This window comes from Numenius arquata, chromosome 3 (genome assembly GCF_964106895.1).
Source record: "Numenius arquata chromosome 3, bNumArq3.hap1.1, whole genome shotgun sequence".
NCBI lineage: Eukaryota > Metazoa > Chordata > Aves > Charadriiformes > Scolopacidae > Numenius > Numenius arquata.
This window is the reverse complement of record NC_133578.1, coordinates 25,926,656-25,951,419: the sequence shown is the minus strand read 5'-3', so window position 1 is coordinate 25,951,419 and position 24,764 is coordinate 25,926,656. Positions and strand designations below refer to the sequence as shown.

Below are 24,764 nucleotides of genomic sequence, written 5' to 3'. Positions count from 1 at the left end.
CACATATTGGGTGCAGTTCTGGCATGGAAACCCATGGTTTCCGTTTCCTTTCCTTTATGGCACTTCATTTACCAGCTGTTATCATCTGATCGTAGTACGTTTTTATGGAGACATATCCTCCTAAGGAGACCTAAGAGCAGTATCACTGCTACCTAGGGTCCTGGGGCTGGGAAGGAGCATTTCCCTTCTCTGGGACAAGGAGGGGGTCTGGCACTTCTGAAGCCAGAGGCTGTGATCAACAGTGGTAACTAACACAGGAAAAAAAAAAGCAATGCTTGTCTGGTGCCTTGGCTGTTCCTCAGTACAGAGCAACTGTAGGAGAAAAGAAATAGCTTCTTGGGGGAGCAGGAAAAAATGCATCATTCTTATGGACTGCTTTATCTATGAAGAACTTAAAACTTTCATATTGATATGGGAGCAGAGGAAAAATCTGTTTTTTAATAAAGACTGTTTGGGAAATTAAAACATTTTGCTCTCTGGGTACTTTCATAATACTTTGGAATCTTCCAGTGATGTTCACTTAGAAGCAGTGGCTTGCAGTAACCTTCCAGGTCAGTGGTAGAGCTGAGAAAGAAACCACAACTCTGACTGTTTACTTCTTTGTGTCCTGGCTGCTGGAACTAATCTTTTCTTCCATTAATAAGAGAGAAAATAATTGTATGCTGAATATATTCTGAGCAAGATGGTCACATTTAAGGCAGCGTAAGTGCAGCTTGCATGAGGAAAAGTGAATTGTTTAATTTAGTTAAAGGCAATGCCCTGTTCTAATTTTGACTTCTTAAGCATTTGGGACAGAAGCTTTGTGAAGTATAAGTTTGCCCCTTATATTTTTTCTTTAAAGAAATTTATATATATATTAGCACAACTATGGGTCTAGATCAGCATTTCATTTTCTGTGATTATGTATATATGAACAACCAGACTGAGATAAAATAAGTATCAAACCAGAAGTAGCACCTTCAAGAACAGTGGCTTTATTCATGACTATGTTGATATGTTATATATATTTTGATCTTAGGAAGCTGAGTGAGAAAACTAATTTTTCCAAATATTGTTAATCACCTGATGTGTTTTGGTTTGTTTCACTGAATTTTCACGGAATTTTTAGAGTTGGAAGGGACCATAAAGATCATCTAGTCCAACTCCCCTGCTGAAGCAGGATTGCCCAGAGCATGTGCAGGATTGTCCAGAGCATGTAAGCATGTTTTGCTTTAGAAGTATCTTAAAATTTCACAAAATAAAGTTGGAGGCACAGTGATACCTAAATTTGTTTCGTAGAACCAGGACACACATGAGATGGCATAACACCTTTGATTCAGAACTCCTTTTTCTTAGCAGGCTTTTTTAGTCTCTTCTTGCAGTGAGACCTTTCTTCTGACAATAATTTTGTCTGACCTTGGGGATCCAAGGAGTCGAGTTTGTCCTGAGCTTGGTAGTGATATTGTATTTCAACATTAATTGGAAAATGTGAGAAACACCAATTCTTTTTCTGTATTTTCTTTTTATTTCTCATATATTTCCTTTCTATTTTATATGCATGATGTATATATTGCATGATGTATATATTGGTACCTGACTTACTGTGATAAAACTATCTTCTGTATCGTTTTGTGAAATACCACCTAAAGTTGTTTGCCTTTAAATAATAATCTTAACTATAATGTGTAGTCCTCACTATATTGCTCACTTACGGAAGGAGTAAGTCTGAGCAACATGAGTTACGTGGAATATCAAATGTTACATCTGTTCACTTCATCTGTGAACTCTCTAGGAAATGAGTAGATACACCAACATTGATCACTACAAATTAGAAATCTTGATTTGTTTCTCCCCCAGACCTCTTTTATTTACTGTTGGTAAAATAATCACTCTAACGTGCTTTTGCTATGGGATGTAGCTGTGAACAACATAGTAACAGCATGAAAATACACATTATTTATAATCCTTATAATTATTTTGAGTTTAAATATGGTGCCCACTGTGTGCTACTTAAACACAGCTTGTCTCTGACACAATCGCACCCCTACAGGTGTTGCAAAGGGAGCAGGTTGTGAGATGGCTTAGTCCCAGCAACTGTGTAAATTCCATTGCAGTCCTTTATTACCCTGTAGCCAAAGTAGCATCTCAAGAGCCAGAATTCATCCTGAAATGCAGATGATGAGATACAAAACCCTTTGATTTAAATTTTACATAAAACTTCACTGGGGGTCCATTTTGAGAGGTTTTTAATGTAGAACTCTGTAATTGAACTATTGGAGAACTATCACAGTTGCAGTTATTTTTATGATTACTACATGTGTGCACTGAGGAGATTATTATATAGTTCATAGAATCATAGAATGGTTAGAGTTGGAAGGGACCTTAAAGATCATCAAGTTCCAACCCCCCTGCCACGGGCAGGGACACCTCCCACTAGACCAGGTTGCTCAAAGCCCCGTCCAGCCTGGCCTTGAACACCTCTAGGGATGGGGCATCCACAGCTTCTCCAGGCAACCTGTTCCAGTGGCTTACTACCCTCACAGTAAAGAATTTCTTCCTGATATCTAATCTAAATCTCTTTCAGTTTAAAACCATTACCCCTTGTCCTGTCACTACACTCCCTTAAAAAGAGTCCCTCCTCATCTTTCCTGAGTTATCATATTATATTATATATATTATTACAGTGCATAGTGTTTTGTATGAATATGAAACTGCGAAATATAATTTTCTTTTGGTTGTAGTTTGGCTTATAAGGTAATCAGCTACATTTCTTAATATCAGATTAATATACAGATTGAAGTAAGATCCTATTTTGTATTACTTAAACCAAACCTGTTGCATCCATATATCCATGAATGCACTCAGCTACCACACTCATTTATAGCATTTTTGCTAGCAAGGTGAGAATAGGAGGATTTAAAAGACTATTTGAGTTCTTATTTTATAAATGCTTTTGCTTTAAAAAGGGTAAAGGGAATATATCAAACTGAATCAGTAAAAATGAAAGCATAAATGTAGACTGGCAAAAGGACCAAATTTTGCATGCTTCATCCATGCAAGTCATAGAATTAGAATCTGAAATCAGATTTACAGTTGCTAATTAAAAATGAACTGTTTCAGAAGCAAGAATCTCATTGCACAGAAAAGGGAGCAGCAAGTTCTTTATTTAAATGCTTCAGGCAATTTTTTTAAGGATATAGAGCTCTTTGGTACTTTGGATTTGATAGTACTGGCACCATCTATTGGTCTTTTTCAGTGAAATCAATTTATGCTTTGAATTCAGTTTCTCAGAAACATAAAATCCACTATCGCATAGGTACTGGTAAACTTTTGTCATGAAAAATGTACCAAGAATAAGTCGTGTTTACCTGCCTATAATAATATTTTGGGACAATTGACAGGCTAGCATGCAGATTTCATCCATTCTTTCTTGGGCTATTCCAGTTCTGTGAATAAAGAGAAGACTTTCTTTATGGAGGTAGTGCATTTCTTACTATTAAAAACAAATAGTAAATCACATAAAACGAATTACAGCAACATAAGATAAACTTTTTTTTTTTAAGAAGCAATAGCTGAACTAAAATTCGTTGTTCTGTAAGCAGAGATGGAGCTGGAAATAAGAATTTTGAGAAGAGAATAAACCAGTATTGGAAAAGGGTGGCAGAAAAGGTGGAAAAATGAGTGTGTGTAAGGACTGCAACATCTTATTAAATGCTTATCTTGAATGCCTATCAAAAGATAATCTAAGCTAAAACTGGTAGTTTCTTAAGCAGATGAAGTTAAGATAAAAATAGTGGGCATTGAGAAAATGCTTAAATTCATGTGGAATAGGAATAAAAGCAGAAGGAGAGCAAATATAGGCAGATGTGCAGTGAGCTAAATTTGAATTTCTCTTTGCATCTCTGTTGTAGTTCTACTCAGCTGTAAGAAGCATGGGTGTTTGACCCAGGGGGCTTCCCTGATCATTCAGCTTTGCTTTGGTTAGTATTCATTGCTTGTTTAATGACAACTTTTACAGTCTGAAATTATGGAGACAAAGAAGGAGAAAGCCTACTCGGATCCTAATAAAATCAAGAACACTGTTCTTTTCATGCATTTATTAATAAAATACCTATGGGGGGAGAATAGCTCATATGATGATAAGCCAGACTGTTTTCCTATTATTTCTATAGCTTAAAGACCAGATATCCTTACTCAGTTTGTAAAGGATTTTATTCCTTGGTACTATAGAGCTGAATGAACTATGATTTAAGTTGCAACTTAAAGGTTGCAACTGGAAGTGAAGCCTTGTTTTGCTGGGTGCTCTGTAAACATTTGAAATAATTTGGTCCTAAATTGAACTGTTAATAATGTAGGCAGAAGTAAGCACTTAACATCAGTAAATTTGCACCAAAGAAGACAGTAGCATATTGATTTTTGAACACAACTACCTGAAGTCAAATGCCCTCAAGTCTACAGTTCAACAACCACATTAATATTAATACGTTGCAGGTTTTTCTAAGGCACACTTTATGAAGTATACATAAGTATATGTTTGGAAGAATCTTGTGTTGCTGGAAGCAAAATGCATGTCTGTATAAATAACTTACAGGCTTGCTTATATACCTGATTTTCCATATAATGGCTTGAGGTTTTTTTCCATCTAAACAGCTTTGTTTAGATACGCAATCACTTTCATCCAAGATTCAAAACGCTATGATTTTCAGCATTAAGGGGCAGGATGCTGCGTATTTACTAGGTGTAAGTTTAACATCTTTGAAAATTTACACTGCAGCAGATCGCTGGTTTATATCTCTGAGGATGTAACTCACTGTATAGTTCATAGTGCTGTTCTTGCAGAGAGGTCATTTAGGCAGTTGTTCTGAACTATTTTTTCTGTGCCCTTCACCAAATTACCCCAAAGAAAGAGAGGAAGACAAATGGCTTCATCTGAAGCTGTAGTAAAACCACTTCATGGGCAGTTGCAGAGGAAGGAGAAAAAGATACGTTAATTGCTACCAAATGCTGATGGTCCTACAGTCTTAACTAGCAAAAGACTCTGAGCATGGGGGAAGAGCATCTGAAAGCAGAGACTGTAATGTGAAGGTTTGAATACATCTCTGGACCAGGGATTGAGACAGTTCAGGCAAGACTGTAAACATAAGCTTGGGGCAACAGTATTTTTTCTGGAATAAAAGATCTTTTTATGTCTACGGTGGCCTGCAACACACAAGTCTCCTGGTATAAACAGCCTGTATGGCAAATAATTCCTGTACATGCTGTGAGAGAAGATAGGATGTTTTCCTGTGTCCAGGGGACCTCAAAGGTCTGTGATTGTGTTCATCTCACAGCCAGGTGAAAAGTAGTGCTTTACCACATCAGATCCATAGCAGCCTGCAAGATAAAATTGTGAAGTGAGTTTTATCAGAGAAGAAGCTGTGTCCAGTTTTCATGGCACCTGAAAGGAGAGTGAATTCATTGTCCCCAAATTGTCAATGCTTCACAGACAAGTGCTTTAGGTAAATAATGATCTGTATAGTTATACCACCAGGATTTGGCTCTGCAGTTGCAGTTTATAAATAACTTTGCCTAGAAATCAGATAGCAGCATGTGCAGGTGTGAGTCATTAGTGCAGGAGACACAATGATGTGTGGAAAACGCATGGCTGGCATCCAAACCAGCCCACACGCTTTCATCAGCCCCTTGAAGTCTGCAGCACAGAAAAAATCAAATTTTCCAAGTCAGGCTGCTGTAGCCCACCCAGTCTTAAGACTCAAAGGTGCAGTAATATGCAGTGCAGTGCTTCTCTTGGTGCTTTGCCGATCAGTTGTGCTCCAAAGGCAGTTTTGGAAGACTCTAATTTACTGTCTGAGTTAATTACCACAATTTCAACTGAATAGATTACCATGCCCCATATATATACACAAGAAAATGTGTGTCAAAGCTGCATTCTGGTAATCATTGTTTTAGAACGTGTACTTGTAAGTTCTAAGGAATTGGGGAAATATCCAAATTATTATTTGATTTTATTTTTAAATTCACATGAGCTGCAACTGGAAAGAGTTAATGATATTGACCTCCCTGACTGCAGTTTGTGGAGGCTAAGGAAGAAATCAACAAGTACCAAAATAGCACTTATCATAAGTGCTGGTTTTGGAGAGAATTCCAGGAAAAGAAAAAAAGGAGCTTTTAGTTCAGGAATATGCCTGGATTACTTTTAATTGGTCTGGCAATATTTATTCTTCCAAGGCTTAACTTAAACTGAAAGGGGGTACCAGACTCCTGAAGCTTGTGGCTCTTCTTCATACTCTGATTCTTTCTTACTGATGTCTAATGAAGATTCTGGGCAAAACAACTAAACTCAAAAAGGATTCAAGTTATTTCTTTTTTAAGCAAAGGTTAAAAACAGAAGTGGATTCTTTTTAATATAAAAACACATTTGCATTCTAGAACTGGTATATTTTCAATATTGCAGATCAAATCATTGCTTATCTTCATAAGTTGCACATTTTACTGTTTGCTGGACAATCTTTTTTCCCCCATATGTGTTCCTTTCCTATTTTTGCAGTGAAGTAAAGATAGAAAACCGAGGCACAAGTTTAGATCACTTTCTCTAAAATTGTGGCTGTGGGTCTTACCAAAAGATACCATATATTTTTCTTACTTGCTGTCATTGAAATGATGGGTAGGATTCAAAATTCTGTGCGGAGATAGTCACTTCTTTTCCTGTTTTTATTGGCACATTCTTATGCATAGATTAAAAAGCAAAATGTGAGATCTGGACATCCTGGTAGACATAGAACACAGAGATGTAGAGAAAGCAGAGACTGTCAATCCAATCAGACCATATTACAAATTACATGGTTCCACAGAAATTCTGTAAATATTTATGCTCAGCTTCTTCTGACTAACATCTGCCTGGAAAGGGTAAAATAAACCCTAATGTCAATCTGCCTTCTGTGAAATTGATACAGCCAGAGCTGATGAAAATGTCCTTGAGGCATCAACCACTTTTCCACAGTTTTAAAGATGAAAAAATTCTGTAAATTACAACCACGTAAATCCAAATTAAGATGTCAGAGGAATTACTGCAGGCTCACAGTGATGTAGATAAGAACAATATTTGGCTCAGCTACCTTTCTTCTATTGTTCCTTTTAAACTGTGCTCATATTGAAGAGGAGGAGAGGTAATGTAATATAATTCCTCAACACACTTCTCTGTAAATAGTTTTATTAAGAAAACAGTTAAGGAAATTTTCTGTGCTTTGTAATCGTCTTTCAAAAGCTCCTTTCATTTAAAACTAATAAGCATTAGCATTTTTGTTTTTGTGGTTTAAGAAATTATTCTATTGTCCTGGTATTATGTTAGTTTTCATCTGTCCCTAATTTAGTAGTTATTAACCTTAGACCACTAAGAATGACACTGCCTAGATTTGTGGATAAGTTTCCCTCCAGCAAATTATCTGTCACTTTGCATGGAAACTGTTCTAAAGATGATATTATTTCTATGCATGGCTTTTTTCATATATGAGCTCAACATGAAGGTTTGTAAGCTGTTTTCTTAAAGGTAAAGGTTTGTAGGGTTTATTCCCCAACTTTCTCATGTGGAACATTAACACTCACAATGTGAAAGGTAGAAATTACAATACATGTTGTAAGTGTTAGAAGTGTTTTTAATCAGGTGTGAAATTGCTATAATAAAAACTAATTCAGATTACCCAATTAATATAATCAGATTCAAATAACAATATTGTCAAATGTGTCCAGTTGTATAATCAATTCTGCTAGAATAAGGTACTATGCTTTTGCAGAAACATTGCATTTCTAAGAAAAAATACATGGGTAAAAATGATACACTGAGGATACACTGTATTCTTTACAATTATTTTTCATCTTAAAACTGGAAAGGAGAATAAGAACAGCTTTCTCGGGAGAAATGTATGAAGAGTAGACATGTGTCACCAGCATAAAGTGCCATGACATTCAGTAGCACTGACACTAGTCACTAAATGTACATAAACTCAAAATATGCAACTGTAGACTACCACTAGCAAATTTTTCAATGTCAAGGAGAAACTCAATGAAATTGCATAAGGATATATGTCAAAAATGATGTGATTATGTTGGGTTGTGATGCTTCTATGTATTACGGAAGAAAGGGTCAAGGAACAGGTACATCCTGGTGGGAAAATAGGCATAAAATAATGTGGTGAAAGGAAGGGCCAGTTATGCTGTATGTTGTCCTTTGTGGGATATTTTCACTCCATTGAAGATATTTTTCTATTTGGGGGTAAAGTTTCTGTAGCCTAAGAAACCCTAGAAATGCTTTGCTTGACAAGCAGTAATGTAAGAGAATGTAGTTAATGTCCTGAGTCCTTGGCTTTCTTCTAAGCTGTCACCAAAATTCTGGATCTCACTTGCATAAGAAAACTTGCTTCACGCTTTCTTTTCTAGTTGAACAGAAGCAACCCTTTCCATCCCCTTTGCCACTAGTGTTACAAACAGTGGGCAGTCAGGGGACCTAAACTTATTCATACAAGACACAATTTTATCTGGGAAATCTTTTTGGTTTATGTGTTAGATTCAGGCTTTTGTGTTCCAGTTGGGGTATCAGTTAGAAAGAAGGACTTTTACCAGCACTGGCTTTAGTTAGGCAAGAACACGCACCTCAGTGGAAGAGGAGTTCAGCATGGCAAAGGATCAGGCCTCTGCAGTAACTTCTTCTAGAAACATTCTCTGTCTGTTAAACCAAGTCCAATATGAAAAAAGGTTACTGCTCAAGTAACTTTTTTTTTTTTCCAAAACCCACCTTTTGAAGTATACGAGAGAAGAACCTGAATAGAAACTTGTGATATCACTAATATAATATCACTTGTAATATCACTGTGATCTCAATGCAGACTGTTATATATAGATGAGCTAATTTCTTTTTTGGTTAAACTGCGTGAAGTGTTTATGCAACAGCAGGATTAAGTTTCACTCGTGATTCATAGCAATGTGTCCATGTGTGGGCTTCCCAGTATAAGAGAGACATGGACATACTGGACAGAGTCCAACAAAGGTACACAAAGATGATTGAGGGTCTGGAGCATATCTCCTATGAGGGAAGGCTGAAGGAGTTGGGACTGTTTAGTAGGGAAGAGAATGCTCATGGGGAGTCTTATCAGTGTGTATAAATAGATGGTGAGAAGTTGCAAAGAGGACATAACCAGACTCTTCTCAGTGGTGCCCGATGACATAACAAGAGTCAATGAGCATAAATTTAAACACAGGAAACTCTGTCTGAACATTGGGAAACACTTCTTTACCGTGAGAGTGATCAAGCACTGGCATAGGTGGCCCCGAGAGGTTGTGAAGTCTTCGCCTTGGAGATATTCAAAAGCTGTCTAGACACAGTCCTGGGCAACCAGCTCTAGGTTGTCCTGCTTGAGCAGAGGGTTGGACCAGATGATTTCCAGAGGTCCCTGCCAACCTCAACCAGTTTGTGATTCTGATTCTGTGCCTAAACTCTGGCTCTAAAGGCAAAATTTGATTTGTACAAAAAGGGAAAGAAGACATCTTCATTCAGTTATGGCTAAGTCAAGAATTAGCAGAAATAGTTTCCAGTTTGTGTGCTTTAGTACTTAAAGACTGCAGCAAGAAGTATATGAATAAATCTTGTTCTCATCATTGACAGGAACTGGGAGTTGGTAACTGAGTTGTAAGTAGAATTTTGACTTGAAGATGACATTCTCAATGTATGGATCCAATGTATGGATGCATATGGAATTTATTCTTGGTTTCAATAACATTCAATTAGCATGGTCAGCATGGTCAGTTATTATGGGTAGTATCTGCCAGAGATCAGAAATGTGGTGCAATTTGAAATGGTAAAATGGTAAAATCAAAGCCTGAAATTGTGTTGTAGGAAAAATCAACTTTGAAATGATGTTTATTAATCCTCCTGTGCCAAGTTAAAGTTCTTAGCATTGATAGTATCAGTCTTCACTGCTCTCACTCTGCAGTGTCAATACCAAGATCCTCCCATCTCGTGCAGTGACACAAAGCTTTTATAACAGTGGCTTTGGGCAGGCTGGGTCCACTGATTCAGGTACAGTAGGAACCAGGAGCTTTTCCAAAATTTTGACAAAATCTTTCTTCCTGACCTTCTTCTTTCCCTCAGATAAATCAGTTAGTTTTTCTTTGGCTCAGTTTTGCTGTCTCTAGGAAAAAAATTGCAACATGATATTGGTGCTGTAACACTTCGCTCATGGTCTGCCAAAGTGCTTTGATATATTGAGACTTAAGGCACTGCAGAACTGCCTTACACAACGGCTTCGGGCTCCCATGCCTGGGGACTGGCCTCTAGTGGCTCATCTTCAAACAGGAAAGAGCAGTCAGGCAGTAACACCCCTTCTTGTTCTCTCTGGAAAACATTAAACAGGCAAAATGTCCTCAGTGAGCCCTCTCAGCTTGACTTTTATTAAGGTGATGATATAATTTGGATGCGTAAAAGATGACTGATGGTTAGCCTTTGAAGGAGAGAAAGTGAATTGTTAGGTAGGAGTTGTGGCTTTGGGGACATTATGACCTTTTGTAATGCTGCTCATTCATGTTATTTCAGATGAATTAATAAAAGCTGCTTAGCACTTCTCTGTAAAACTTTTCTACAAAAGATAGTGCCCTGCCAACTTTCAGAAACAATGGATGGAAACACTAGACTTGATAAAGAAACGTGCTTTATAATTGGCAGGTTGATTTAATGGCCTTCCAACTGATCACAGTTAGCAGATGGTCACACAGACATGGTGCATACCTCCACCATCCAGATTTGAGAGTCCTCAGTAGCCCTTGCAGTGAGGAGTCTCCATGGCTTTCAACTTGCTTATAATAGAGAAGCATGTTGGTTTGCTGGTTTAATTGTATTACTTTAACTCTGCAGCCCTCACTTGGGCTACCTGCAAGGTGACTTTTCCTTGCTTTCAAGCTTGATGTGCATCTGGCTGAACCACCAGGACTAAGTGCTGATGGCCTGGCATAGTGTTAGCACCTGTAAACCCAAGCATGGTGATGCTCTTTGTGTCGCTGCTATTTTGTCTTTGACTGCTACCCCTACTCTTCCTCAGTTCATATGCTTCTCACTTTAATAGAACCACTATTGATCCTTGTGTAACTTTTCTCCTCCTTTTGTCCTTGCTTTTCCTGCTGGAAATCCTGGAATCCTGGAAATTCCTTAGTATCACGTGTTGAATAATTGAGTGGCAGTTTGGAGTGTTTGCTGGGACAGGGCTTATTACTGGGCATCACTGATTCAGATGTGTATAAAATAAGGAGAAATTTCCCGTGAAAGTAGCTAGATTTTTGCATGTATGAGATCAGAACACTGGATCTGAGAATAGTAGCCATTTTACATATATTTAGATTATTTTTGGCTTTTTAGTCTTTAGCAGAAATGTTTTCATATTTCAGATTTATTTGGAGCAACAGCATTTAAAATGAGTGCTCTGTGGAAATTTACAGTACAATTTATTGTCCTTCCCACTTTATACCAAGTACTAAATTCAATGCAGAGTTAAAATGTTTAAGTATGTCTTACAGAATATGGCTAAAATACACTTAATAGCCACTGCCAATGTTTTTGTGCGTATGACAGAATAATTCAGCATGGCTTGTTTAAATTTTTGTTTTAACTTCATCTCCTGCTAGTGATGGCAGATAGGAATAATGTTTAGCTGAAAAGTGACTAGGCCAAGAAACCTCCAAATATCTGCCAGAAAAATGAAATAGTATTAGTAGATGTGTATAGTTCTGACTGTCTAAACAGTTTTACAAGTGTATTATTGTAAATCAAATGCAATGTGTTCATTTGTTTTCCCAGTTTAAAGGTCCTAGGTGCATAGCAGAAAAGAGAGAAGACGGTTTTTGTGCTGTAGCAATTGGGAGGGCAGTGCTGGGGGCTGAGGCTGAACCCATTTAAGCTGCACTTTGGCTTTTTCCTGCCCCTTGGTCCTGCATGCGCTAAGTCTTCCAGTTCCGTGGCTCGTGAGGACAGTGACCTACATAGGATCCAGGTTTTAAAACTGTAATAAGTCTGCTCCTACAGGAGACGTATTGTAATCTGTCTGGTGACGCAGTTATCTAGTTTGAATGTATGCCACTAATTATACGAGGCAGCCAAGCACAGAGTCAGTGCTGAAGAAATGCTCCCGTGGTCCTTTTCAGGCTGTTTACAGCCACCAAAAGTTTCCATAGTTAGATAGTCAGCTTTATAGGACAGAGATGCTGCCATATGTTTGTGAGCATTAGGGGATTTTTTTGGTACTGCATAAATAACCACATGCAAATAGAAATTTAAAAAAAAAAAAAAAACGGCAATAAAAAATTGACCCAGGAGCCTCTGCAGGTTCACTGATATAAGCAGGAGTGGTGTGCCCTATCTGTACACCCATAATTCATAGGGTGTCTCTACCAAGCAATTTTTCTGTCCATAGGGTGGAAAAATAATTTTGTAAAATATTTCTGAGAATTGCAAACCTAGGTGACAATCAGATTTTATCAGAGGTGTGGATAGCCAGACGCTGCACAGCTGGCAGAAGGTAGTGGAGTTTGGATGAATGTTGTGCTTAATTATTTTGCTGTTGATTCTGGTTTATCGTTTTCAGAATTCAGTAGAATATTTCATTCTCTGAGACTATTTTTAACACTTTAGGAAGTGTTTCAAAGGGCAGCTGGCTTCCCTGACTTGATTTTAAGTATGCCCACAAAATATTTATAACTTTATAGCAAAAATGTTTACTTTAAAAGGATTTTTTTCTCTTTCTAGGAAGCCTGTACTACCTCCCTTCCCCCACAGGCTGACCAAGCAAGCTGTGTAAAGTGAAGTTAGTAGTGGCTGCTAAAGAAAACAGTTGAACCAGACAAGAATTTGCTGAGAGGTTAACCTGGAGTTTGTGCCAGATTGAGTACGGAAGCCTTACAGAGAAGCTTCTTTCTTCCATCAGACATCAAAATTGTTTTCTTTTGTGACCACAGGCAAGGGGGGTGCTCAGAGTGTGTCAGAAGCCATGAGTTAGACTATGTCCATCAGATAGTTATGGCAGCGGGTGCTCTCTGAGGATGCTTAGTGCGGGTGAAACCGCATGCAGGGGAAGCAGGGTAAATGTCATTGCGTTTAGCTGAAGCTGAACTCAGGGCTGCTTTCCAGCCAGCAAACGTGAGGCTAGCATTTTACCTCTGCAGTGTGCTGCCATTGCAGCACTGGCTGTTTTTCATGATTAGCTAATAACTTTCTGCATTGCAGGTCTGCATGCATGCAGCTTCGTTGTCTATATCGTTACCGGTCATAAAAAAAAAAAAAAGGCGGCTAGGAAACTAAAGGCCTTAATACCTTCTTCTCATGGAGAGAAAATTTCAAAACGTGTTTCCCATGAGACACCCAATTCTAGAAAATAGCCTTCTTTTGAGCTTTTAAAGTGGGAGCCAGGAGGGGCTTTCCTTGGGTAGCAGGGGAAGGGTTTGCAGGCTCCGTTAGGACCATCATCCCCAGGCTGTGTGATGAAAGGAAAGGTGTTATCTCCTGAGGGCAGGTGTTGTCAGAAAGAGCTTGGCCAGAGGTCGTCATCTGCCTGTTTCTGATGGTAAAAAAAATTTATATCATGTATGCAGTTATTGTGAAATCCAAGCCCAGATCCTGAGAGAAACCCTTAACTTATTTTTAGTAGTTCAGAGGAATACTAATAACATCCTATAACTTGGGTATTCTGATGTCTCAGCATCTATGAAAAGCCAGATGAAAGGAAAATGTGTCCCATCTCAAGACATTATGATGCTGTAGTGTAGGTGTCCAAATGCAGATGTGCCCAGACAACTATGCAACCAGGTATAGAACTTTCCGCCTATAGGCTGTTATAAACTGTTATTATGAAGCGGAAACATATGGAAGACTGTCCTATGGAAATACGAGGAAGGACTGGTGTGCTTCATCTCTCTTTCAGAACTGATGCCATAAAAAAACCCCAACGAAACAAGCGCGGGTTGCAGCTTTCTTGTCCTAGCAGTTAATACTGCAGAAGTTAGGAAGGCTTTGTACTTCCAAATATCAAGCTACTGCTTCAGTTCTTACTGTGGATTTGAAAGTCTAACTTTGGGCATACGAGTTTGGAGATGTGTGGAGATACTAACACAATGGGAATATATCATTCTGTGGAAAGGAAAAAATAACTATAGTCAGGGCAGTCATTTGCTCTTACTGTTGTAGTTTTGCAGAAAAGATATGTCATCTCCAGGACCTAGCTGAAAATGTAAGTGGTTGCATAATTGAATGGGAATAAAAATTTGGGCCAAAATCAATGGTATGAGTTTCAACAAGGGCAAGTGCCAGGTTCTGCACTTGGGCCACAATAATCCCAAGCAGCGCTACAGGCTTGGGGAAGTGTGGCTGGAAAGCTGCCTGGAAGAAAGAGACCTGGGGGTTCTAATTGACAAGCGGCTGAATATGAGCCGGCAGTGTGCCCAGGTGGCCAAGAAAGCCAACAGCATCCTGGCTTGTATTAGAAATAGCGTGACCAGCAGAAGTAGGGAGGTGATTGTGCCCCTGTACTCAGCACTGATGAGGCCACACCTCGAGTATTGTGTCCAGTTTTGGGCACCTCAATACAAGAGAGATATCGAGGTGCTGGAGCGAGCGCAGAGGAGGGCAACAAAGCTGGTGAAGGGCCTGGAAAACAAATCCTATGAAGAGCAGTTGAAGGAGCTGGGACTGTTTAGTATGAGGAAGAGGAGGCTGAGGGGAGACCTCATCACTCTCTACAACTACTTGAAAGGACACTGTAGAGAGGTTGGTGCTGGTCTCTTCGCACAGGTAACTAATGACAGAACGAGAGGGAATGGCTTCAAGCTCCAACAGGGTAGGTTTAGACTGAACATTAGGAAAGAATTTTTCACAGAAAGAGTGGTCGGGCGTTGGAATAGGCTGCCCAGGGAGGTGGTTGAGTCGCCATCCCTGGATGTGTTTAAGAGACATTTAGATGTGGTGTTGAAGGATATGGTATAGGGGAGAACTTTGTAGTGTAGGGTAGATGGTTGGACTCGATGATCCCAAGTGTCTCTTCCAACCTGGACAATTCTATGATTCTATGAATGTTAAAGTTTCTAGTATTTATCCTGTTCATTCCCTTGGTAGTTGTGTTTTAATACTCCTAATATAAAATAATCCCATAATGAAATAATAGAATTTAGAAATAAAGAGGGTGAGGTATTGAACCGGTGCCCATTACGTCATCTTCTTTTCATAGAAGGTTTCCTTCCCTGATAAAATATTGAACTGTTTGTGAGCACAGCTTCTTAGCTTTTGTAGGCTGCTGTGGATTTGTAAGGTGAGTGTAGCTGCTACCCAAAGATGCGGTACTTGTTGGAGGGTTAGCTATGAGAAACTGGTTCAGATTACCTGCACCCTGAATGCTCAGGTAATTCACAATATAATCTCATTAACCTGCAGTTATTGTATCTGAATGCCTTCTAGTTGGCATGAAAAAAAAATACTAGTCTTTTCCAACATCTCAGCAGGTTCATTAGATTAGCTTATTATTCAGACTGAACATCATTTTTATAAAATATGCTATTACATATTTACCGATTTGTTTGTTAATATGCTACAAAGTACTTGATGAATCATTACAACTGATTTTATTTGCCAAAATAAATTAATGAGGTATATCGGTTAAACCTATGTCTTTGTTGTTTTTATATTCTGTGTATTTCCTTTCTTAGGAAGTTTCTTTGTTTAAGAAATCTGCAGGCTTTTTCCCTGTCATTGCTTCAAAATAGGTGTGGAAGGAAATTTTCTTTTAGATGTACTGCATTTAGCTTCGAATTTGCCTAAAGTGGTTTAGGCAGCATTCACTGTTACCATTCAGAAAGTACAAAAGAGGAATGACAGTAGGCTTTTGTTTTGTCAGTTGTTCTTAAGTAAACAGGGGATCATTTATTTATCTACTGTTAGAGTGGTTCCTCTCTACCTGATGGTTGGGTTTTTATTGCTTCCTCTTCATATCTGTGGACATTTATTAATTTCTTCTACTGATTATCTTAAACAGCTTGGTGTCTCTTTCTTAGTTGCAGTGCACCTTACATAATTAGTTTGAGTGGTGAAAATAATGATGTAAGTTAGCAGCTTTCCAGACTCTTGACTTTTCATAAACCAGTGTTTTATGGATGTTAATTTCTATATAGAATCAGAGCCTTGGTATTTGGATTCCAGAGAGCAGTGTTTTTCAATATTGCAAAATCTTACCTTTCTTCCTGCTAAAAAAAGACATCTTTGCTAGCTGTTTTTGTGATGGCTGAAGGTTCATAAACTTTTGGGAATAGAGGTTCCAATGTGGGGGCAATAAATACTTGTACTTATTTATCTTTATTAGATAGTGAAAGCATATCCAGTCTCACTGATATTCATAATTGCACTAAACGTCAGATGGTTCTCAGGTTAAAGTTTTTCTGCTTTGCATCTCTTACTTGGCTGTGGTATTTAGTATTACAAGAAAATATATATAGGTTTTTTGTTTCATTTTGGAAATAAAACCTAAACTGCAATACACAAAATTATCTCGGAGAAGTTCTTACAAAAACAATAAAAATGAACCCTTCTTTGCGACTTGTCAAAGTTGTACTTTATTTTTTCGTTTTGTGCACTCTTTCCTGGAGATCTGGTGTGATAGTTGGCTAGTTCAATTACTGCCTCTCCAAAAAGATGAGTGTAGAGTCTGAAGTATGTAATTTTCCTTCAGAGGGAACAATGGTAAGAAGAGGCCAAAAATGAAGTGTTTGCAAATTACAGTATAGGTGTATTTGTGTGCACCCTTAAAATCTGCAGTTATTCTGCAGCTGTGAAGGTTTAAAATTCTGAGGATCTGAAGATCCTTTTTGAAAGCTTATCATTACTCAAACACAGACTAAGTAGGTATGTAGAGCAGACGTTGGAGTGTTTAAGGAAGATAAAGTAGAACAGCAGTTGCTGATGTTTTGGTTCTTCTGGATGCTTACAATTCTTGGGTTTTTTTCCCTCAAATAGTCTCAATAGCCTGCTTCCCTGGCTTAGCAGTAATTTACTAATTAAATGGAATTTCAAAGTCAAATGCCACTTTCTCAATGCCAAAACTTGTCACAGAAAGAATTGCTTACAGTGAATCTCCCAGTCGACAGACCGCGCAGAAGAAATGTTAGCTGCTGCAGAATTCTTTTGGCTCTGTAAACAGCAGAGTACCCCAACTCTCATTGGCTTTGCAAATGTTAAGGCTATTCAGTACCTATAAAATTTACTTAATGTCTCAGGCCTAAGCTTGGGAACCACTCAGCAGCGGCAGTTTGTTACAGACTTGTTAGCAGTATGTGGCTTAAAAATGCTGTTGTTATTGGACTTCAATCCATTGTCATCCCTGTGAAAGTGCCAGTCCTACAGGGATTTAAGTATTTGTCTAGTTCATTTCATGCAGAGCCAGCCTAAAGTAGTCTTGTGCACCTCAAAATATTTTCCCAGTCCCTCCTCTCCTGTCTTTCTTCATGTATGGTGATGCATTAAGGCCCGTTTTCTCAAGCATGTTCTTTAACCTTCCTTTTTTTTTTAATTTCATTAAGAACATGATGGGCTTTATGACTGGTAGTTTTGGATCAATGTGCTTTGTTCCACTGTGCTGGGATTCTCCAAAATCTAGATCCTCTAGAAATCAGCAGGAATGTGACTCAAGGTTGCTTCTCGAGCTCAGAACAAAAAAAAACAGTCCAGAAAAATAAAGAATAGCTTTTCTAGGGAAGCTGTGGTGTCTGTAGTAACATAATACAGTTTTCAGTGGACATCTTTTAGACTTGAGAATATGCCGTTCTGTAGACAAGTTCTAGAGGACCCTCACTGCTGAGACCTGTGAACTCGAATGCATTTGTTCTTTCCTACCCATTTGATCTCTGTTCCACCCATTTTATGTGCTTTGCCCATGATGATTTTGTTTTGTTTACTGTTCTGCTGAAAAGTGAGTGAGCCGAGACCCTCCTGGGACACGTCACCTAAGTTTAGGTCTCTTTGCTAGTAACATGAGTGTCTAATTGCCGTTGTTTTTAATGACTGGGAGTTTCTTTTGATACTAGGTGATGCAGATGTATCTCCCATTCTGTGGGATTGCCATATCCAATGCCCAGCTATTTGCAGCTTCAAGGAAGGAATATGACAGAAGCAGGGTAAGTAAAAGAGGTGTATTAAACCAATATCAAATGTTTGTCTTTTCCTTCAGATTCCAGCTATGCATAAAACTATGTTTAATTTAAAAAAAAAAAACGGATTTTCAACAGATCACTATCTTGACTGAGGCAACAAGCAGAGAGTGTGGGAGGGAAATATGCTCATGGTGGTGGCTGTTGTTTCCTGATGTCAGTTCCATGTTTCGTAGCTCTGAAACAATTGCGTTTGTCACACAGACGGTGCAGCAGTGAGTGTTACTTTGGCAGAGACTCAAACTCTCATAAAATTCCAGCAATATCAAATGTTTGCCATCCTGAATTTGTAATATTCAATTCATGTGCAAATAATGTGGATATATCTTTATAAAAGTAAGCAAGAAGAAAACCTGTATGTGAAGGGTTTTGACAGCATGTGTCTGCATAGATAAATTACTCACATTACTCACGATTGCTGATGCTATGCATGAGTTGGGACAGGAGGCTCCAAAGAAGTGAAAATAATGCTGAGCTCACATATCATTTACTTCTTGGAGAGGTCTTTATTTTTTTAAGAAATAAAATGGTAGTTTTGAGGGGGTTGATAATTGTTGGCTTTTTTTTTTTTTTAAATCACCTTTCCTGCAATGGCAGGAAATGATAATTTTGTTATCATGGATCACAACTCCAAAGCTTCAGTAGAAATACCACTGGTAGTGTTAAACCTACTCTTGCTTCACAGAGCAGGAGAAACTACAGTGGGGTAGGTCTGTGTAAGCACTGACATTTGTGTATTCATTATTTTGGTGATTTTCATGTATGGAAACTAATGCTTTCCAATACTTTGAAAACTTAACAATCGCCCTTTCTAGTGGTGTATACAGTTAAGAGTCATGAGGCATCTGAGCTTGTCTTCTGTCCAGGTCTGACTACAGACCACTATATTTTGGAATGGAGATGTGGAGGAGACTTGGGGGGAAAAAAAGATTTTTTTGCCAAAGATTTTTTTCTTTGTTTGATGTTCAAACAAAATAATTGTTTGTCTACATAGAGACTTAAAATTTGCTGCAGATTCCCAGCCTGCAGGGAACAATGACAGACTTTTGAGGAGCTGGCATTTAATCTTCTGAGGGAGGCATTCAGCAGAAAAGTATTAGGGACGTTCTTCATTAAAAAATGGTAAATTCTGGTGGTTGGACACATCAGGATATTGGATTAGAGGTACAAATACTTTGTTTCTTGTTACCACTTCAGCCATGTGAGGAATAACAAATACCATCGCCATTTGACAACTACATGGGAGCCTGTACTTAACTGCATTTCTGACCTGTTGGTGGTCTTTAGCTTTGCCTGTTCCATGGTTGAAATTAGTTGACAAGTAACACATGAACAAGCCCATACTTTGCCTTCCCTATCAAACTGGACACCAATGGTGGCAACTTCCAGTGATTGTGACCAACATTTTGCTGATGACCACTGCATTAGGAAAGCTAAGACCACTAACGTTTATATGCTTACCTACATGGATGTTCTTTAGTGTTGGTGCCCTAGACCAGAATAAAAGAAAAAGCAAGCTTCTTTGGACCCATGGTAAGAAAGAATATGGCCTATTATTTTTAAAGTTGATGAAATGAGAGGGGAAGTCCTTCATTTTAAAACATTGTGTTTTACAGACATGTTGTTAGTGGTAAACACTAGATCAGAGTGCTATTGGAATATGGAAGTATTGATGTGTTTTTTTTCTTTCCAGCTTTGAACATGCAAAATGGGTAGTAAATGAATAAAATGCAGTATAAATACACCAGCAAATTCAATATAACAAATCAAGTAACTCAATCCATACTGTGTACTTGGAGAGTTGCATTACAGCCATTGTTTCATTTTTGGACCACAGTGAAATAGTTAGAAAGATCCCCATTGTTTGCTAGGAGTTGGATTGTGCCCAGTTCTGAGCTAAGAAATACTTAACTTCTTTCTTCAGATACCCCCACCCCAATTTTTTTGCCATAATCATTAAGAACTTCATTTGAATTAAGATTTCAATGGATCACTCATTAAAATCAGCCCCAGAGATTATGCCTCCTTTGCAGCGCTCCATGTATTTATTAATTCTACAACTATTATACAAGAGTTTTTTGTCCTTGTACGCAGGCTTTACTGGAAGTAGTGAATGACCTCTTTGAGGAACAAACTGACTTAGAGAAAATTGTCAAGAAAATTATGCATCGGGCTCAGACTCTGCTGAAATGTGAACGGTGCTCAGTGTTACTTCTGGAAGATATCGAATCACCAGTAAGTATGGCTGCAGGTTCTGTGGAAAGGCTAATATTTTAGTGGTGGAGCAGCTGCATTTATTGTGGTGAAGTTGTTTCATATCATATGTGAGTACTGGACAACAAGTATTCTTGCAGCACGTCATTCTTAAATGTAAGGTAGGTACAGGTTTAATCTTTATCAACACCACTATTGTGGTCTAAACCCCAGTAGGCAGTTAAGCCCTACACAGCCACTCACTCATTTCCTCATCCCAGTGGGGATGGGAATGGAATCAGAAAGGTAAAAATGTGAAAACTTGTGGGTTGAAATAAAGACAGTTCAGTAGGTAAAGCAAAAGCTGTGTGCACATGCAAAGCAAAATAAGGAATTCATATGCTACTTCCAGTCGGCAGGCAGTTGTTCTGTCATTTCCAGGAATTACTTCGGAAGACAAATGCCATAACTCTGAAAATTACCCCCTTCCTCCTCCTTCCTGCAGCTTTTATTGCTGAGCAAGATGTCATGTGGTATGGAACACCTCTTTGGTGTTCCATTGGAAAAGACACATTGCATACAGATGTCTAGTCATGTACTTGTTCTTGTGATAGGAAGGTTTTTCGTTGCGAAGGTGAAGGGGAAAATATGATTTTCAGCATTACTGAAGTATGTTTTTTGCAATGGCTCTGCCCAGTTCACCAAGGTTAAGTTGAACAGATGGACATAAGTTATATGAAAGTATTTGTCAAAAGTAGGATTTCATGCACAGTTTTGACAGGGGCTTTCACTGGGACTTGGTAGTACTGTCATTCATAGGGTATGAGAGCTTCTTTAAAAATGTTTAATGTTTTTATGACTATTGTTATTAGTAGTAAAATAAGTGACTGCGTTTATACTGGCAGCTCCCTTCAGTGTTTTCAGGCTATTCAACATAAACTATCCTCCTTTCTACTGATTCAGAAGTAGCTGAAGGATAAAAATGTTGCTTGTGATATCATTCTTCTTTTTCAATTGAAGTATTTTTGGATTCACTGACTTCTGTAATTGATTATTTGTTGCACAGCTGTGACAAGTCTAAGTGATTATCAGAGACAGAATTATAAGTTTGTGTGTATGGCAGAAAAAACCCATTATTTTCTTTCCTGGAGGAAAGATATGATTCTCATTTCATTTAAACTAATAGAAATTAAGTACGTTCAGTGGTGTACGTGCTAAATTACGCTAGTATTCATAAAAGCAAGATAGAATTTTGTATTTCTTTTATATATTCTCTGTTACAGAATTTTAATGTTTCTAATTTATTTTGTCTTTCTAGACCCCCCACACTGATTTTATAATTACAAGATAAAGTTCTACTACATTCTTATGAAATGCCAGTATGTTTGCAAGTATAATATGATTCTTATTTTTCACAGAACAGTACATTGTGTTAGTAGCAGGCTGTGGGTGGCATTGTTCACTTCATTTTTCTGCTCTTGGTACTATTTCTACCTTTGAGCACGGAGGGTTTCTTTCCGAACACAGGCAATGAGTTCTCCTTCCTTCAGACCAAATTCTGAAATGTGGACAGCCAAGATATTCACTTAAGCCTAAACTTTTTCTAAACAGTCATAAATCTTAGGTTAATTTTGAGTAGGAGCATAGCATCTTGCCACGCACTTGGTTGGTTTTATAAGTGGCAAAACAGGTATTTTCCTGATTTCCCCCTATTTTGGAGGGCTAACCTGTATATCAGAATAGATCTCCATAGAGTAACTCAGTGTTAAACCATGTCTAAAATATCATCATTTGTACATTGCCTGAAATGCTTTTACAATACACAACGAAAGTAGAAGATGGGGGCTTGTACTAGCATGCAAAAACATTACCTGTGTTCTGTGTCATATTAGGCAATCTTAAGATGTTTCAGTTATGTGCTGTTGGCCTATATCTTCAAGGAAAATTTGTTGTGATTAATAGTGCAAATGGGTCTTTCTATTTATATTCCTATATTAAAAAGAGTGTTTAGGTAAAGCTCCGTAATTCATGTTTCAAAGCCCTTTGAAGGGAAGCATATACTGTTACAGAAAATAGTTTCATGAAGGAATCTAAAGATACCATTGTTTGTTTGTGAACTGTGCACACTGTGTATTTTGAACATGAGTTATCCATCGAGGGAATACAGATTGAATTTTTATTTTAAGACCATTGGATAAAAATATGGTTTAAATATAGGAATCTTACATTACTCTTTTCTTAATTATTTATTCATCTTAATAACAATTTTAAGTTCCTTTTTTTTGTAACAGGTGGTGAAATTCACGAAATCCTTTGAGTTGTTATCTCCGAAATGCAGTGCTGATACTGACAACAGGTTAGTGCTCATGTCTTTTGTGGCAATGGATTTCTTCATTTTTCAGTTTTAAATTTGCTTGATCATAGTTTTATTTTCTTATGGAACTTTGGGAACTTTGAAGAGTACGGTTTTTACTCAGACAAGACTACTGCTTGCTTCAAACAGAGGCTTGGTTGAATAAATGTACATGCCTGTATTTTTACATATATGTGTGTATGTATATGCGCTAGCATTGTACCAGTGTCTCAGAAGAAACCAGGAAATAACTGATGACTTTTCATTGGTGAAATTGTGGAGAACGTACAAATGTTGTTTTGTGTAGTTAATACTGAAGTAAAAATTACAAAATTATTTTAGATTGTTTGTTGATCTCTTCCAAAATGCCTCCTTACAGTTGTGTTGAAAGGTTTCCAGTAAAATTTTATTTCTGCTCTTGTCATCAAGTTGGAAAGCCTAAAACCTCAGAAAACATGTATTTCCTAGAAATTGTCTTTCTGTGACTAAATCTTGTTTGGGAGCCCAGTCAAAATAGAAGTATATGTTTTGCTTAATAGGATCTGTATTTAAACACTGATAAAGGGCTCACTGTAAGTAGAAATAGAAAGAGCTTTTTGTCCATGTGGGGTTGCTGTATTAATCCCTGCAAGATAGTACGACTGGTAACAGTTCACATAAAATGTCCTACATACCAAACGGGTCAATGAAGAGTCAGGGTTATTGTGAGAAGGCTTCTCCCATTTTTCAGGGTCCAAACTCAGTGATTATCATACACATTTTATGCAAATCAGTTCATACTGATTCTGAATTTGAATTTCCCATATGAAATGGCTGCCAGAATGCTAAATCTAGCCAACTTGCTATCCATAGCTTAGCAAACTGGAAAGTTACTTTGTGCTTTGCCATGTTTAAGCCCTTTAAGCAGTTTTTAAAAATATTTTTGGGTAATCTGCCTTCTTCCTGTCTGTGTTTCTTCACCTCTAGTATGGTAAGAAGCTACCACTTCATTAAGGTGAATGTTCACATTGTACTCCAGATTGTGATGGATCATAATTCTTAATGCTTTTCATGGATCGATCTTGCAACATTACAAAAATGGGTAGTGTTATTTTTAAGATGTGGAAGCTGGACAGCAGAGTCCAGGGACACACAGAAAGATGGGCAGAAGCTAGATCTCTTCCATGCCCTATCCACTAGTAGAGAGATGGGAATGTCGAGACAAATGGAAAAAGAAAACAAGTGATAGAAAATAGGAAGGTTTAAATATGGATAAATAAACTGCCATCCATCAGGGAATTACAAGTTACTGCTTTTGACTAAGATCTTCAGAGTAGCACTTGGTCTTTCCTAGGTCAATTAAATGGGTGAAAATAAATTCCTTTTGTTCAGGGACAGGAGTGTGAATCAAGGGATGTGGTTGTTATTCCTGTTTTTCTCAAACTTGATCTGTAGCCAGATTAGTCAAAACAATGTAGAGTGGTGTCAAGATAACCAAGCTGGCTCGTTTCTTGTTACCATAGTTATATTAGCATGTTACTAAAAAGCAATTTGTAGTAGCCTGCTCTGCATGTGGTCAAGTCAAGATTATTTTAACTTTAGTGTGAGGCATGAGGAAACACATGCAACCTGGTAGCTAGTCTTTACAAGATTTATAAAGGTATATTTCTATGCATCTTAATAAAAAGATTTATTGTTTTTTCTTTCATTTTTCATATAGTGGAGAGTGAAGTTGGTTTTAGAAAGACCAAGGTTAGACTGGCAGATATGATGTCACTTTTGGATCTAGCACAGGCACAGCTTGAGTTATTGGCACTATAGTGGGAAAATAAAGGTTATTTAGGATACAGAACAATGGCACAAGCCCTTGACATTTGAGCATTTTTCTGGTGAGTTTTGCCCTTTTCATTCTACATTCTGCAGCTGTAACTTATGTAAAGTCATGAGACGTTTCATGTGGAAAAAAAAAAAAGGCAAGATGAGTTTCTTCATCATTACACCAGTGAAGATAAATATTATTTCTTTGAAATTTTAGTGGAAATCC

General features: G+C 37.9%; 1 protein-coding gene across 1 annotated transcript in view; it reads left to right on the top strand.

Annotated features, from left to right (window-relative positions):
- Positions 1-24,764, top strand: part of PDE11A (phosphodiesterase 11A) — a 134,443-nt gene that overhangs the window by 39,584 nt on the left and 70,095 nt on the right. Inside the window, exons 3-5 of the mRNA XM_074145784.1 lie at positions 18,073-18,162; positions 20,290-20,430; positions 22,680-22,744. Of these exons, the coding sequence (XP_074001885.1) occupies positions 18,073-18,162; positions 20,290-20,430; positions 22,680-22,744 (296 nt within the window). The remainder of the gene's footprint in view (positions 1-18,072; positions 18,163-20,289; positions 20,431-22,679; positions 22,745-24,764) is intronic.